General features: G+C 38.8%; 1 protein-coding gene across 3 annotated transcripts in view; it reads right to left on the bottom strand.

Moving 5' to 3' along the window:
* The window catches only part of LOC102229779 (low-density lipoprotein receptor-related protein 8-like), a 98,796-nt gene that overhangs the window by 49,067 nt on the left and 31,662 nt on the right, over positions 1-18,067 (bottom strand). For all 3 annotated transcript variants that reach the window (XM_023335062.1, XM_023335063.1, XM_005808302.3), the window contains exons 3-4: positions 17,129-17,251; positions 5,404-5,532 (exon numbers count right to left, since the gene is read on the bottom strand). In XM_023335062.1, the coding sequence (XP_023190830.1) occupies positions 5,404-5,532; positions 17,129-17,251 (252 nt within the window). The remainder of the gene's footprint in view (positions 1-5,403; positions 5,533-17,128; positions 17,252-18,067) is intronic.

Genomic DNA, 18,067 nt, shown 5'->3' on the forward strand with positions numbered 1-18,067 from the left:
TGCCTGGCTTTTAGCGGGCACAGGCATGCATGAGCACATCTTACCCATTCCATCCTCGCTCTTTTGGCTTCCTGTGCATCACAGAGTTCTTTTTATTTTTTTTTTACCCCTCCAGGGGGTCTTTTGTGGGCTCTAGTGTCCCTTATATGATAGTAGGCTGATAGGAAACGGGAAAGGAGAGGGGGGAAGACATGAGGCAAATGTCGTCGGGTCTGGGAGTCGAACCCGCGACGGCCGCGTCGAGGACTCAAGGCCTCCAAATACGGGTCGCGCTAACCACTACGCCACCACAGCACGCATTTTTAAGTCCTGATGTTGACTTAGAAATGCCTAATCTTGCTTCTCCATAACCATTTGTTTTCTTCCAGCCTTAAACTGGTTTTAAAGTTGTCCCAACAGCTAAGCAGAAACTTAGAAGAAATTTAAATTCTTCTGCCATTTTAGCCAAAGCAAGTGACGGAAAGCATTAAACGTCTCAATAATATCACCCAGGAACTGCAGGTTGATGTAATTTACTAGCGATTTAACCATGTACTGTGTTTTGTTTCTGTAGTTATAACTACAATGGAGGTAATGGACCCATGTCTCATTTCTACTTGTATATATATAATAGATTTGAATCTCGCCTTCACTCGGTTCTTATGAAACAAATAGTGAAATTCAATGTATGTCAGAGTTCTCTGAAGTATTTCAATGCTTTGGAGCTTACAGTAGTGGTAGGTTTATTGATTGAAGTTAAATATCTTTCTACGGTGGAACCGTGAGAAAGAATAGCCTTGAGCATTACGGTTTTAAACTCTTCATTATACCAAGAGTTTTGAACAGGAAACTCAAGTGCAAAAAATATATTAAAAAATAGGTATAAGTCCTTGGTTGCTTTTTCTACAGTTATTTTTCCTCCACTCACTTAAATAAACAGAAAAAGCACTTATCGTTTATAGATTAGAGCACACCTGCAGGGTAAATGCATAAAATCTGCAGATTCACACCCACGCAAGACATACAGCCTCTTCTATACACAATCTGATATTAATAAAGAATAAAGTGGGGTGAGAATGTGCAAAAGTTTTCAGAGTGTAAACATTCAGACGAGAATCTACATGCAAACGTATTAATGTTCAAATTCCACTGAGCTGAAAATATTTTGCTCAGAGTATTCTCTATCATAGGAGGAAATTTACTGTGATATTTAATGCTTCCAGAAATCTGTGCCTCAGTGACAAATGTGTGTTTGTTCATGTTTTAAATGCTATTGGGTTTTTGTGTTTACATTATGTCAGCGAACCATTTTTTGATGGTAATTATTGGTGAATAATTTGTAAGTGTGTGAGATTTTGCACTTTTAATGCCTGGTCACTGTATTAACGTCCAAGAATGTTTTTTTCTTTTCTTTTTATTTGAAAAGTACAAAGAGGTACTGGATCTAAACTCTGAGAATGGGCATATTTAATGATTTAGATGACTGAGGAAATATTTTGAACAATACCGTATATGATTTTTTCTAACAAAGTTAACAGTAAGTGAAACTTACAAATGTGAAATAAAAAGGAAGAGCATTGATATTGTAAAGAAACACCTAGCAGCAGTTGTTTCTTTGCAAAACTAACCATAGATTAAACTAAGAAACCGAATAAATTACTCAAATTCAGAAAATTAATCCGCTTGACATTTTCATTTTTTAGGGTGCCCTCTCTAACATTCTACAACAATATTACAAAAATATTGGTGCAAGCCACTAAATATAGATGAATAGTTTACCTTCTTCTTCAAAATCATAGTAAAAAAAGCAAAACAGCAAACTTAAATGAAATTTAATAAAAAGAATACAATCCTCCTGATAAAGATTACTGTCCTCCCTTATCTTAATGAATATTCTACTCTTATTTCTTTTTATTAATGTAGACAATATCTAAAAATAGCCCTTCACTATTTGCCAGAAGAACAGATGAAGTTGATTTGAAACAGCATTTTGATAGACAAAAAAACATTTAATGTAACATAAAGGTATATTTTTGTATCCGATTGTAAAAGAAAACACTAAGAGATCCTAAGGATTCGTAATCGTCTTGGCAAAAATTTATATCTATCCGGTAAATAATTTTCAACGTGCTGCAAAACATGATAGTAGAACATTTAAGTCCAGGCTCTATGTCGTTGTTTCGAGCAGCACGGGTGCTGCGGCTGCGTGGGAGCGTAACTCTGGTTGGAAATTAAGATTCTTGTGGAACAAATGACAATTTTACTTTAATGAAAATGATGTGAAATGAGGCGACGCCTGCGAGCTACAGTAGTTCAGGCAGAGAGTTGACTTCACACGTGATCTCCCATTCACGCCGCAGAACGCATGAACAAACCTCATCAATTTGAATGGTCTGTTTAAGCTTTCTGAATCATCCTGCAGAATGTGTCACATTGCTGCTGCTGCTGCCTTGCAGCCCTTCCACCACCCCCAACATTTCCAGGAGGCTGGGTCTGTCACAATAACAAATTCTGCTGGGGCGACAAATCATCCCAAAAATGATTGCGATAAACCATTTTTAACAACATATGATGGTAATGGCATATTAATGCAAGTACAAAGATAAAAAAATAAAAAAAAACCTTTCATTTCTAAGGAACAGTTAATGCTGGAACTGGAAAAAGTTTTGAATATCCAAAATGAACAAACCAACAACAACAAAAAGATTTATGAACTCTCTGCAAGCAAAATTACATTAAGAAAGAAAACTAAAAAATTGGGGAAAGCAGGCAAAAATTCCAGTCAGGACTTTTATGAAAAACAAGAAAAAAGTGGGTGTCAAATGTTTCCAGCGTTTTTTAGATGTCCTGTTTTGAACAATATTAAGCATAGTAATATTGATATTAGTACCTCATTAACAATTTTTGTCCAAATGGAAATGATTAGGCTCATTTTAATTTATCATGTGATTAATTGATTTATTGATTACAGGTAAGTTGTGTCTTTTGTCTCTGTTGCTTGTTAAACATTCAAGCTGAACAGCCTGGACAGGTTTAATGTTTAACTCCATCTGCCAGCAGAGTAACAATATGTAGTAAGCAGTCATATTTAACACCATTTGGTTTTCAGTTCTTAATTAAACAATAAAACAAATTCACAACTGAAGAGACATCAAATGAAGCCGTCTTTGCGTTTCAGTTCACGCTTTCTGGAATTTCTCCATGATTTTTTACAGACTTTCCTGCATATCCATAACAACTTTTACTTCTGAGTCTGAGCTTAGACCATTTAAACAAAGGTTTATATATTTATATCAGTTCAACAGCTGTGCAACTTTTGGAAAAGTTTTCTGTATTACATAAAGCAGTGAAGAACACTTGTCAGTTTTACAAAAGAAAATAAAAGTTTGGTTTCGTCTGAAGCCTTGGTTTAACGTTTGTTTATTTCTGTACCAAAGATGTATGACAGCTAAGTTAGAACTACCTTCTGATTTTTGAAGAGTACGGCCGTTGGAATTTGACATATTTTCAGATCGCTGAGCTGGAGCGCAGACACAGTAGGGAAAAACAAATCAATGCTTTGCAGCTCCAGATTTGATCTACAGACACAGTTAAAAGCTTCTAATCCTTGTTTCAGACATCCTCTTTCAGGCTGGTACTGAGCCCAGTCACTCTTCAGACAAACTGCTCTGAGGAGCATTTAATAGGTCTAATTTGTGATGCCATCATCCCCGTTCCTTGCTAATGCTACAGCCAGCCTCTCTCTCTCAGCGGGTCAAGCTTGGCGCCATTTGTCCGCGAGGGGATTTGAGTCTTTGGCCGGGTGGACGACATCCTGCTGCCTGCCCCCCCGTGTCACTGCTGAGAGGTTTAAGGCTGCCACATCAATACCGACATTAGAATGAGAGCAGGATTAGTCCAGGCTAGACTGGGTCTCAATGAGCAGCGCCGTGAAAAGACATCTAAGCTAAGAAGGTGCTAGACTGAAAGTCAATAGAGTTGCTAACAGCTGCTCCAGAATGAGTAAACAAGGATAATCACTAGAGCTGTCAACGTTAATGTGATAAAGCTAAAAAGTTTTCAACTCTCTTGTTTTGCATCGTTAGGTTGTGCTAGCTCAAAGTTTCACATGAATTATGCTGGCCGCTCGTATGTTGCCTCGTCACACGAGTAGAAATGGACAGAGAGGGAGGTTTCTATTTTTATTGTTGGCTCTAGTTGTCTTTATTTGAGAGTGGTCAGAAAGGAAAATGGGTAATGAGAGAGGAGAAAGTCATGCAGCAAACGTCATCAGGCCTGGACTTGAACCTGCGACGGCCGCATCGCGGACGAGGGCCTCCGGACATGTGCTCTACACCAGAGAGGAAGGTGTCTAAATGAACGTTTAAAACAAAATGACTTATGAACTTTTAATACTGGAACTGGAAGACATTTTAAATATTTAAAAGGAATAAACAAAACAACAGAAACAATTAATAAAATTAATGATTTAGTTTTTTTTTTAATTGCCCAAAAAAAAGAGGCTATTTAACACCGAACTGACGACTTGATCATCCAGTTTTTGATAAAAACAAAAAAGAGAAAAATTATAAATAATGCAAATGGAAATTATTGACCTCGGATTAATTTATCACATGATTATTTTATTTATTGCCTATTGCGACAGACCTAATTAAGGTTATACAATAAATGAAGCCGTCTTTAATCGGGTGAGTTTAAATAGAAGATATGTTTTTAATGTACTTTTTCTGACTTTCACACTGATTCCATCATATGCAGTTTTTTGCTTTGATGAAAATTCACATGACACTAAGCAGATTGGGACATTTCGGAGATGTTTTTTGAAATGTGCCATTTCCTCAGCTTTCAACTCAGAACACGTTCAGATTTATTGCCTCAATCACATTTTTCCTGACGTGTGGAGGAAAGCGAGCAGATTCTTCACGGCTCCTCAGAAGTAGGCCAAGGATGGTCCCCGAAGCGATTTGGGGGAGGGGGCTTCCATACGTGCGAGTCACGTGATTGGCTGTGTCTAAGGTGCCTTCATATTTAATGGCTCTAAGAGCTTCATGGAGAGTTTAAGAACTGTAGAAATCCTCCTGGTATCACCGGGAAGCCCCCCATATCGGATGTTTCACACCACAGATCATTTTACATCAAAGAGGGACTCTGCTGTCAAACACGGGTAGCTTAATTCTGGAATCTCTTCGTATCCGTCAGAATATACAGTGACTTTCCTGCTGAGCTTTAATGCGTTGAACCTCTAAATAATAAAACTGAAGAGGATAAAACCTTTTCACATCTAAAAGTTCATCTGCACTTCTTATTTAGTCGCTTGTAAATTGTGAATGTTGCAGATATTTATCAGAATGTCTCCTGAAATGTGATCAGCTGTAACAGAAAAAAAGTCGTTTGCTTCTAGGAAGGCGACTTTATAAAGCTCACCAGATGCACAGTCCTCCTCGTCCGCCCCGTTCTCGCAGTCTTTCTCCCCATCACATCTCCATGACAACGAGACACACTTGTTGGTGGATCCCCCGCAGTCAAATTTCTCTGGAGGGCACGTCTGTTTGCCTGTGGATGGAGATCAAACAGACAGGGGAAGATTTCCACAGTGAATTTATAGGCCCATAAAAGCAGTTTAAAAAAAAACAAACTACAAACACAACAGCCGGCATGCGGTTAAAACTCATCGGATGCTACAGCACTTGGTTTTTACTGTTTGGGCCGCCTCTACGGCCTGCAGAAGGATCCTGAAACACAGCAAAGGCAAATTTGGCAGAAATGCCAAAGTACAATCCGCCCCCCGGTCCCTCCTCTTCTTCTTTTCCTGCCAATCTGTTCGGGTTGGCACAGTCGATTTGATGCTGATTACAGCATGTTTAATATGACGAATGTGGTTAATTATAAACCTTTGCTTACAGAGCCGCCTGAAGCCTTCCAGCAAGAAATCAAAGGCACAAACTACAAAACAAATCATCCAGCCTCCTTTATCCTTAGATTATTTATTAGGTTGTTGTGGTGTTGCTTTTTATTTGACCCTCCTGGGGCCATCATGTGAATACTACTCTGTGAGGAAGTTGTTACCACAGGAAGAAGACTCTGTTAGCCATCAGTGAGGTGAAATGACTTCAGGAAGAACAAACAGTTGAAGAAGATATTTCTATCTAAGTAAATAGAATTTATTTATAGAAGCATCAAGCTAACTATGAAGTAGGACTGGGTAATAAATCAATAATATATATTGCAATAGACACATGATCAACATCAACTGTGGATAAAATAGGATCAGTCTGGCAATATGTTAGACATTTAAAACAAAAAATTAATCAATAATTATCAATAAACTGATATGAAAACATTATATTGTGATACGTTTTCCAGCCACATCATCCAGCCCTATTATACTATCAAGGTACATGTTTACATGTACAGTTAGCAGATAACTGCTAACTGTACTAAGTGTGTTAATCATGCCAACATCTGAAATAAAATGCTAAAGACAGTTTAAAATATTCACTCCATAATCATGTTGTTGTTATTTCTTCCTAAAATTGACACATATTACATACTTAAAAAGCATAGAAAAAAATTGTGAACTATAATTTCTTATTAGGGGACCTAAAGTCATTCTTTTGGCTTAGATTTTCATAGTATAGGTATCCCTGTCCCAGTTATGCACGTTGCTCGTGACAACCTATTTGCAGCCCCCCACGCAGGAAGCAACTCCATTATTTGCTGAGGGCAGAGTAAGAACACGCTCCATAATGAACATCATTTGTGAGCTCTAATAGAATCCCTGATGCTGTCGCTAGTAATGTTAGCTGTACGTTGCATGGCGGGTTATTGGACTAGACAAGGAGGGAGTCTCCGAGGCCATGTTTGCACACAGAGCACATCTGTTCGTACAGTAACAACATTGTATTTCTGTTCAATCTGAATTCCTATTTATCTCAGGCAAAGCCGATTTGCTGAAGATTTCGATTAGGGAAAAAGAGAAAAATCTTTTGGATTACAAAAGAAGTTCTTTTATTCAGACATCAGTGCCAGTTTATGATTTGTACATGCAGAACATGATTTTTTTTACATGCTTTTTAATGCCTTTCCAGTTTCAGCTCCTATTGGTGTGGAGGTCTTACAGGACAATTACACTCTGTGTGTAAATCACTTTGTTCTTATCACAGTTTTTCTTCATCGAAGGTTAATAGTTAATGTCTGTACATCATTTTCATAAAAATAATTGGAATTCAATTTCTAATGTCTGACCAACAGTAATTGTAGAGACCATATTTAAGTGAACGCTCATTGAAGAACACAACTCTAACCCCTTCAAAATAAGAAATGGATGTATTTTTACCAATCTGCTGCGGTACATACAGTATGCAAGTGAGCACATAACTTTATACTGCTTTCATTAGTAAGAATATAAAAAGAACAGATTGAGTAACTAACTATTCTACACCAAACTAATGCACAAACGGCTGGTATGAACATGAAGCTGGCTGAAACCTGCCTGCTTGTTTTTATTCAGTAACGCAAAGAGTTGAAGTTTCCAGTAACATTCAGGGTCGACTGTGGCTCTGTGGATAGAGTAGTTTGTAATCTGAAGGCTGTAAGTTCGATTCCAGCGTCCTCCTGCCACATGTCAATGTGCCCCTGGGCAAGGCACCTAACCTCAAATTGCCTCAAGTGTATAAATGTGTGCTTTTGAGTGAATGTGGGAATGTGACTCTAGTGTGAAGCACTCTGAGTGGTCAAAATGATTAGAAAGTTCAGTCCATTTACCATTCAAGAATACAGTTGGAGCGATGGATGTACAGCAAGCGTGATGGTCAAATAATTATGTACTAATGTGAAGCCAATATCACTGATATCAGGTTTTATTTTCCCTCTTGTATGTAGAGCAAGAAGCATTATGATTACTAGGCGTGTCACGCGTACAAACTTTTCTAGACAACAAATTGTCCCCATAATTATTGCGATAAATTATAATTTTCCAATAATATATTGGTAATGGTATATAATATCCATGCCCTGCGACAGACTGGCGACCTGTCCAGGGTGTACCACGCCTCTTGTCCGGAACGTAGCTGGAGATAGGAACCAGCAACCCTCCCGACCCCATTAGGGACAAGGGTGAACAGAAAATGGATGGATGGATGGATATAATATCCAACTTCAGCCTCTAAAGAGCAAATAAACTTTAATTTTGTAAAGAACACTTACCACTGAAACTGGGAGATATTTTAACTATCCAAAATAAAACACAACGACCAAAGACAATAAATAAATAAATAAAACGGTGATAAAAAGCACCTGTAACCAAAACCATAAATAAAATACTTCATGGCGTCTCTGCAAACAAAATTTCCTTGAAAAAGTATTAATCATCAGAATAGAAATTATTGAGCTCATTTTAAATTCACATGTGATTAATTGGTTAATTGTTCATTGCGACAGGCTTAGGGTTTACTTTCAATTCTATATGCATACTTGAAATGCACTCACTGTATAAAATGACCCAAACATTTTTCATCTCTGAGTGATATTAGGACTTTTTATAAAGTATAAAACAATTAAAATCTAATCTTAACAGTAAAAAGGACAAGCATACAAGCATGTTGCGATACAAGAGATATCAAAAATATAGATAATTAAATATACAACAACAGAAAACCATTGAAACACCTTCAGATGTTCACGTTGATGGAACCACTGGAGTTTCACAAAGTTCTGTGCTTCTCTGTGGGACAGAATCATCCCCACCAGGGAGAGAACCAAAACATGCAGGATGCCGGCCCTCGAGAACCCACTTTGGGCACCCCTGAATTAGAGCCTAGGATTCATCCTCTGCCTGAGTGCTGCTGTCCTTGCAACAGTGAGAGGTTCACAGTAGGAAGGTAGGAGGAGGAAGTCCTGGAGACAGCTTGTGTCTGGGGAAAGCAAGCAGCAAAGATGGCTGATGCAGCCAGGCCATGACCCCTTCAAATAAAATAAATAAATAAATAAAACTCTCAGAGCACTGACGTGGCCAGCACTCCCCGTTTCTACATCAGCAAATACTTCAGACTCAGAAACCCATGTGCTACCGTGTTCTGTTAACATGGAAGTGACATTTGCACAAACTACGGGCTGAAAAACAGCTGCAGGTAAATGTCAAACAGAAGATTTGTAGCGCTGAAGAGATTTCAGAATGAGGTGGAGAACCGAAGTCTGCTGTGCTTCAAACTGTCAGTCAACAATGTTGACAGATGTACGGTATTAAAATAATACTCTGGAAAATGTCCCGCAGCAATAAAGGAGATAAGAAAATATCATGGATAGCAAATAAGCAGCGTGATCAAGCGGTTCTCGATTAGCAAAACAGAAAAAAGTATCGAGTCGAGACTCTAAATGTTTTCTGCTACTTTCATCCCAGCAACAGCGATGTCGAGTCTTTGTTCTGCGACTTGTCTTTTGCAGTCAAACCTAATTTGCTTCTTTCCAAACATGACTGTCAAGCACTGACAAGTGGAGTATGTAAATGCTGAACCGAAATGAATGCTCACAAATCAGTAACGTCTGAATGCCAAAGAATACAGGGGCTGCTTGGAATTCACGAAACATAAAGAGATGAAAGAGGTGAAGAGGAAGGCGTCTTAGAAAGAGGAAATGCTGTTCCACTGGGATGAATCTGTAGAACCTCGGAGAATGACGTGAAAAATCAGAGCAAAAGAGAATCGGTGAAGAAAAGAGGGATGTGTAAGGGACAGATGAATAGTCAGAGTGTTGCACAACCTTTCCCGTTTTTGTTCTACGGCTAAACCGAAGCCGTCCATACCAAATGGAAAGAGATGAGGGAGAAACGGCCGACTGAGCACAGAGCCGAGCAGAATGTGAATCTACCGGGCGGAGGCCGAGCTGTCCTGTCCTTTTAACTGATGGCTCCTTAATGAAGCCTGAGCTCCGCTCCTTCAGATTCCAAAGATATCAGACCAGAGCCATGCCATCTCAATCCACATCAAGACAGCTAAAAGTTAATGGATTCTGGTTTCAAATGGTAACAGCTTAATAAAGTGCAAATTTGCCACAGACGAATTATGGGCTTGGCTCACAGATCTACTCATGACTTCTGCTGCAAGACAAAAGAGAATTCATCTCAGCAGCAATGACACAGCACTTTTTATTTAATGACTACGGCTAACCTTGCTATTAGTGGCAGCTTTTTACATCATAAAGCTTTAAATGAAGAAATAAAAGGCTTGAAATCTAGAAATCTAGAAAATCATTCATTTGTTACATGGTTCTGCTGTAACATGGCAGGATTATCACCTGCCATAATAAGAACTACCCATCCACTCATAAATCCAGAGTTACAGTAGGATGATTTTGATCACGCGTGAAACTCAGGGCAAAGCCGATCCGCCACAAGAACCTGCAAGATAATAGTTGCGTGCTTAAATATTATTTCATCAATCAAAACAAAGCAGTTTCTTTATGTATAGTGCCAAATTTAATCAACAGGAAAACATGTTCAGTATTATTTAATTATAAATAGACCAGGATTTATTAACTCGTTAACATTTTTTAAAATAAAAATTGAATATTTTTTCTTTACATTGTTCCGACGGGAAGCTTTGTATTTTCTAGTTTCTGGTACGCCCTTAAATTTGACACACAAGCGGTGGATGACGAAACTGCTTCTCTCAGCCCACAGTGGGTTACTGTGTGCTTCAAAATGGGTTGCTGGAAAAGACTGTTGCTGTCTTCAAGTTGTGCTAAAGGAGTTAGCCTGTCAGCGAAGCTATTCAGGTCTAAACTAACATCTCAATGCTAAACAAGTAACAGCAGCACAGACGTCTCCAAAGCTAACGTTAGCGTCCACATGTCCACGGGATTTTTTTTAAAAGGATGATCAAGAGTTCCTGAAAAACTTGAAAGCTGAATAGAAAAAAAACTTTGCACCAATATGATGGTGCAGAGACCTAAATAACAAATTCAAAACAACACATATCTTTGTTGTTGACCTCATATGTCTATTTACTCAATAATTTAGCAGCAAAAATGTTTTTTTGAATTTAAAATGTTCCTTAGTTTGGCTACTTTTGTCAATAAATTCAGCCACAACTGTCCCTTTGTGATCTTGATATGGCCCAAAATGAAAATTAGTTTGACACCCCTGGTTTAAATCAAACAGACCAAGGGCAGTATCATTGGGAACACATGTACTAGAGAAACTAGCATCTATTCATGAGAAATAAACTGTCTGCTTTTCACCAACCTGGTGGGTTCTATTTACTTTGAGAGCACTCTGAGGCATGTTCACCTGTAAATGTCAAGGTCGCTGTTCGGGTGGTGAAGGATCTGATTCAACACGTCCATCTCGGAGCTCAAACAGACGCAAAGTGCTTCGGCATCATGAGTCATTCTCAGTTTCACTGCTTCATTAAACCGCGTTAGGATGGACATGTCTCCATCTTTGAATTATAGATCTGTAGTGAAAGAGAAACCCACTTGCTGCTTGGAGACTGCAAGATGTAAAATTGTTATTCTCAGTAAAGTGTGTTAGCAAGGAATACGCTTTTGTTGCACGCGACCCCGGCTCCTGGATTGTTACTTCATTATCCAAATAAAACCACTGTGATCTGTTTTATTTTTCCCCCGCTGATTTGTTAACAACACCTCTCAGACTTCGTTTGGAGGGTATACTTGAACAGTTTTCTCCCCCACAGTTTTCTCCCCCAACTAGTTTGACTTCATTCCTAGAAAATCAAATATGTTGGCTTGGATTCTAAACAAGTAGGTCTATGTTTTACTGCTAAAAATTATGCCAAGGTTACCTTTTGATAGATGCTAATTGCATGATTGACTTTAATAAATCAGGGTTACTATGGCATCAAAGCAGCATAATGAAATATGAAGCTCTATGACCATTGGCCTCTGGGTGGATGTGTGTGAGGTAGTGTGTGTTAGTAGAGCAAGTGTGTGTGTGCAGTAGATGTTTGTGCTAATGATTTATGTGGAATTGAAAGGGCATATATCTGACAGCACTCAGTACCCAGAACAGCATCGGTTCCTGGAAGCCACAGCGCCCCCAGGAAGCAACCCCCACAGAGCAACTGTTCGCCTGACATGGAGGTAGGTCAAACTGAAATCACAAAAATACATTTTTCAATGTAAACACACCAATTTTGAAGAAACTCATGTTTTCAACAAAAAGGATTTGCGCTAGGATTAGGTAGTGTCAAAGTAGAAAACTGCAATCAATGGAAACACCACTTTGCATCACGCAATTTACCAACAGCCTGATGCTACCGCTGGCAGAGACGACGAAGAAGACGACAGGAAGTATTAGATGGTTTGTTTTTAATTTTTAGACAATGTGCAGCTGGCTCCACCAGAGCTCTCACAGCATCGTAGTTCATAAAAAGTTGTCATTTGAACATGTTGAATCCATCGCTCTTCTATAAAATCGCAAACTACAATTTCCCAAAGATACTGCATACATAGCCACTTTCAAGTATAAGGGGCTTGTCACTCCAGTGCCTGAATAAGACGCCGATGTCTCCTCTGATTGGCTGATAGATGATTAGCTGTAGCACCATGGCTGAAATATTAGCATAACGGCATGGAGAGTGCTGGAGTAAGCACTCTGCAGACAGTGCTTAGGAGTCTGATGTCTAAGTTTATATATCGTTTGAATAAATCTGAGAATAAAACTATCATTGCCTTAGATTGATCTCAACACGATACCATTCACACATGTGGAAACACTGGTATAGTTGTCTGTGACTACATTTTGTCTTATTTTATCATTTTAAATAATAATAATTTTTAAATAATTGTAGATATGGATAGGTATGTGTACGTGCTTTTTTGTTTTGTTTCTTGTTTTAGCTGGACCTAGAGTCTGAAATAAAGTTTTTATACATCTTTCTTTAAAGAAAACTGAGACTTTTCATCAGTTCATCAGAATTGATTGACATCTATCAACATTTGATACTTAATCTACAATCTAAAGTAAATATGAAGTGAAAATTCTGTATTCATTGCATTTAGAATGAGAATTCAGAATGTGTCCATCAGTGTGAGTAAAATAAATGTACTTACAAACATATTAAACTTAAGAGCCACAATGCTAAAACATTAACAGAAAATGCAAATACCCAGTTTTACATTATCTCAATATTTATTTTAGGTTACATTGTGTTGTATTTGAGAGCATATTCTTTCTCTATACTGACAACAGCTGAATTTCTTGGCCAGAACACTGTTGTATCCTCAGGAGATTTCTACTTCCTGGTTAAATAATGCTTTAAAATACAAAACCCAAAGTCAATATAAGACCATGGCTTCGGCTTTAACTCCTCCAGAAAAATCCCAGCAGGATGTGAAAGTCAATATTTGTGCAGATTATGAGGAAACTTCTTTCATCGAAAAATCTATACTCCGCTCTAAATTATGCAACACGTGAAAAATTACATTAAAAGCAGAACACAGGGGGATTTAAAACTTCCATTTTCTTTTAATTTAATTCATTTGAATAATGAAAGACTCCTGAAGGAGCAGGAAAACACCAAAGTTCACTCATGACTGTCAGCTCACAGATATGTCTTCAAAATCCCCGAGGACCAGCCGACACACGGACTTGAGCTGAACTTATTAATTTTGTCAGGAAGCGTCATGCGGCTGCCAGCCCACCCTCACTCTTAAAGTCCATGAAACTGTCACTGCTGCATTGTGGGAGCAGGAGGAGTTCCTGCACAGCTGGCTGCCGTGGCCCACTTCCTCCTTGATTACACGCTAATCTAATTTGAAAGCCAGGAGCTCTGGCACTTCACGTGTTTCTCCAAAGAATCATTCATTTTTCACTGCTCGGGAGTTTGACTCGTTCCGTGTGGCCCGGATTCAGAGCAGAGCTACTCTAGCGTGTAATTGGGAATCCAATCAGTGAGGCAGAATGACGCTGGCACAGATGTCTGCAGCACAAAGTTGAAAAATGTCTCAGCAATGTGTGTGGAAGTGTGGTTGTTGGTATCACATGTTTGGGTACATGGAAAACATTAAAAACAAAACATTTAACTGGAGCTGGGCCTGTAATAATTACTGCCATAACACCAAATGTAATCTCTCAGTTAAATTAAAGGTAATGTGCAGGGAGTGTTATCTATGTGTGAATATTCTATATCTGTACGCATAAATCTTGTTTTGCAGCTCTGACCAGTCATGTCTGGGCTTGTTTGGATGAAAGGAACTGCATTTGATTAATACGATCTTTGAATTGGAAGATACACTGGATTGCCAAAAGTATTCTCTCATCTGCCTTCACAAGCATTTGAACTGGAGTGACAAATGCGTGTGGGAATCTAGGGAGATTTTCCACAAGTTTTAGGGTGTTTATAGAAATGTTTCTATCCAAAAGAACATTTCTGAGATCACACACTAATGTTGGACAAGAAGGTCTGGCTCTCAGTCAATCCTTGAAGGCGCGGCCAACATGGTTTTTTTCACTTCTTCCGCTGCTAAACCTACAAGGAGACTACAAATATAAAACACAGCAGAAAACTGACATTGTCATTCACAACTCAACTTTCTATTTGTTGATTGGCCAGGATAAAATTTGACCCGAGAAATCAAACTCAATTGGAGGAATCCTAAATGGAGCACTGAAGGGAGATGAGAATTGAGCAGAACAACGACCAGGCAAGCAGAGGCTGTGAATACTTTGGTAAATGGGATTTCTAGGTTTTCTATTTTTTATGTATTTGGGAAAAAACACTCAAAAACATTTTTTACATCATTATTATGGAGTATTTTGAGGAGATGAATCAATTTAATACAACTTGGAGTAAGGCTGTGACACCAAAATGTGGAAAAAGTGAAGTGGAAAAAGTGAAGCCCTGTACTTTCCATGTGCACTGCCTACAGATGTTAGCTAATTAGCTACAGATTACGCTCCAGATGTATGTATATTGTGTCTAATTTAAACTACCAGTTTATTGTTCAATAATAAGCATTAGCTTATCCTTTTGAAAGTTGTACTAATTTAATTTTGTATCTAGCATGCAAGCTGAAATATCTTATTGCATAAAGTTCTCATTGAGTCTGTTACTCCACAATCAGATAAGTAGTAAATTGAGCCTTATGACAGATGATGAGATGACTGTCGCTCAAGATGCATTTCTAAAATGACCACTCTAGAGTTTCCCCTCACTCTTTTTGCCTCTTTGCTGTGTTTATATCCCAGCTGGAGTCAGTCAAACAGCAGAGAGACAGCTGTGGTGAAGATCTCATTAGAAATCTCCTGTTCAGTTGACGTTGTGATGATCTGACTCTTTCCATGTGAAGTTGTTATCTAGATACCCAGCGGCAGTAAGGTTAGAGCTTCTTATGTTCAAGCTGCTCTTTTTATGTGAAACCATATTTCCATTGTGGCCTTCTGGATGCCCACTGCAAGATAAAACCTCCATTCAACTTCTGGAATTGAAACTTTTCTAATTTAAAGCATCAAGCTAATTCATGAGATTTCCATTTTGATGGATTACTCCCAAACCGGGACTCGTATCTCTTTCTTTTGCCGCCAAGATATGAATCCTTCCTCATAATCTTTAATTGCATTTCCAACATAAACATGTTGTCTTTCCAAAAGCCTTTTTATGTGAGAAGCAATGGGGGGATTCTACTTGGAATTAGAAAAAACCCAGACCAAAACATTCACAGCCAATAAAATGTTACAGAACTTGAATGACAACCTTCTTTCATTTTCAGCATGGTTCCACATTTGCAATCCCTCCTAAGAAACACTTCCAGGAGTTTAAATCTGAAAGCTATAATTATTGAGACTGGAACTGAAGTAGTAGACACTCTAGTGGCAAATCTCTTGCCTAATCTGAACAAAACTAAAAAACAAACCAATGTGGAAAACCACAAATACTAACCATTTACCAATTATTGTAAACATACGGAAACTACTTCTCTAGATATTATTCACAGTTTTACAAATTTCATGCAGTTAAAATCTCGTAATCCCATTTCCTAGTACAGCACTTTAAGTTTTCTGATAACTGAAGGGTAATCGAAGCAACCAGGAGCCAAAGAAATATTAAATCAAAGGGGAAAAAATATTATTAACCTCCCCTGCTAGAGATTCTGCTCCATTTTGAAATGAACTCACCTCCATTGAGGCCTGGCATATAAGACCAATGAAGCCAACACCAAACGTAAGCCAGGCAGCATTCCCGGGTTCTCACAGCTTGGCAGAGATAATCGAGGGCTTTCTTGTACTCGCCGTCAGACAGCATTGAGTTCTAGAGTGAGTGGGCGAGTGGAGGCGGGCGAGACGGCTGAACCGCCACCAGAGCCAAGACAGCATTGGAAATTAGCAACTTGAACGCAGGTTCCAGGAGACGCGTGTTAAATCTAAAATGTCTGAGGTGGAGACACAACACCGAAACCAGATACAACGAGAAAATGGCCACAAAATTCTGTTCATTTCAAAAGGAGACAGTAGGTGCCTGCAACTGAGACAAATACCACAGTCGATCAAAAAAAGACCAGTTTCTGAATTTTAATTCAAAGTTTGGTGCCATATTCATTTTCATAAGCAAAAAATGGTGGCAAGTTTTACTAAATTAACTGCTGAGATCTAGCTTAAGCATCTAGAAGTAACAGAGTGAACTGAACAGGAAATTATGTTTTAATTAAAGGAAAAGACTAACACTAAAGAGCAGAACCCAAGAAAAAACAGAGGAACTCAACACAAACAATTTACAGCTAAAGACCTGAATGGCAATGATATATAACTCAAAATGATCCAGAAACAAAACCAGTGAGAACCTCTTTCTCCTTCCTGTCATTGTCTTCTTGGTCATTTTTGCCAGTAGTAACATCCAGCTGTCGATCACATGGCTCATCTAATGCGAATAATGTGTTCCTGTTACCGTTTTGCAAAATGCATCCATTTCCAAAATACCTAGCACAAAAACTTTTTTTAAAATAATGTGAGCTTTTTCAAAACTGAGGTTTTTCAAGTAAGCAAATTTATTTTTGTAATTTCAATTTGCTCAATTTTAAGATCAATAGAAATGCAGCTTCTGTTGCTAGTTTGTAGGCCTCTACTCACAGCAACTTTAGCTAATGTAGACAAAACAACAATCGTTTGGTGCAGGATAATATAGAACGTGGTACTTACTGCACGTCTCCTCTGCCTCATCAGAGCCATCTGGACACTCCGGTTCCCCGTCGCATCGCCACCGGCCCGGGACACACTGTCCGTTTAAGCAGGCAAACTCAGCAGGGGCACACGTTTTCCTGGCTGTTGAGAAAAAGAAGCACAGCTTAGGTCAGAGCGTGTGAATGTAGGGAAGTAAAACGTGTAAAAACAAGGCAGTCAAACCAAGCCAGCCAGAAACTGTACACTTGACATAAATCCCAGCAAACATTCCCTGATCAGACAAAATGAGTTTCATCATTTCTCTCATTATTCCTGCCTAGACCTCGCCGCCACCGCTGACACCCAGCGCTAATTATCTCCACTTCCAACCATTTCAGCGACTCTTGTTCATTGTGCCGTCTTTCCCTCGCTCCATCTGTCTGGTCGACAGAATGATCCTCTTCCTGCAAGTTTTCTATCGCAGAGCAGTGAAATGGATGCTAATTGCTAAATCTCAAGGAGGTTAAACGCTCTACCTTCCAAAGCTGTTTAGACAGTTGGAAAACATATCATGGGCGTAAAGAATCAGAGACATTTAAGGATTGTGTCTGTTAAGGAAGTTGGAAGAAAATTATGACCATGAGTTTATCACAGTAGCTTTCTCACTCATCCTTAAAAAACATAAACAAACGCTCTGCACAAAAACTTTGCCAAAGACTCGAACAAAGGCAGAGGTCAAAGTCAATCAATTTCCTGAGGCTGGTACTCCAGGAGGACCTGTTGTACACACTAATAAATCACTGGCTACAAGCCCTAAGCACAGTTGTCTGGTCTTGTTATTCACACATAACTGTTGCTGGTTCATTTTCAATTTCCCATCGCAGGACACCACAAAATGGATGTGTAGCCAAAGTAAGCAGTCAGCAATCCGAGTACACGTTCCTAGACTACACGTGGATATGATCCTGTCACAATAAG

This window comes from Xiphophorus maculatus, chromosome 6 (genome assembly GCF_002775205.1).
Source record: "Xiphophorus maculatus strain JP 163 A chromosome 6, X_maculatus-5.0-male, whole genome shotgun sequence".
In the NCBI taxonomy this organism is placed as follows: Eukaryota; Metazoa; Chordata; class Actinopteri; order Cyprinodontiformes; family Poeciliidae; genus Xiphophorus; species Xiphophorus maculatus.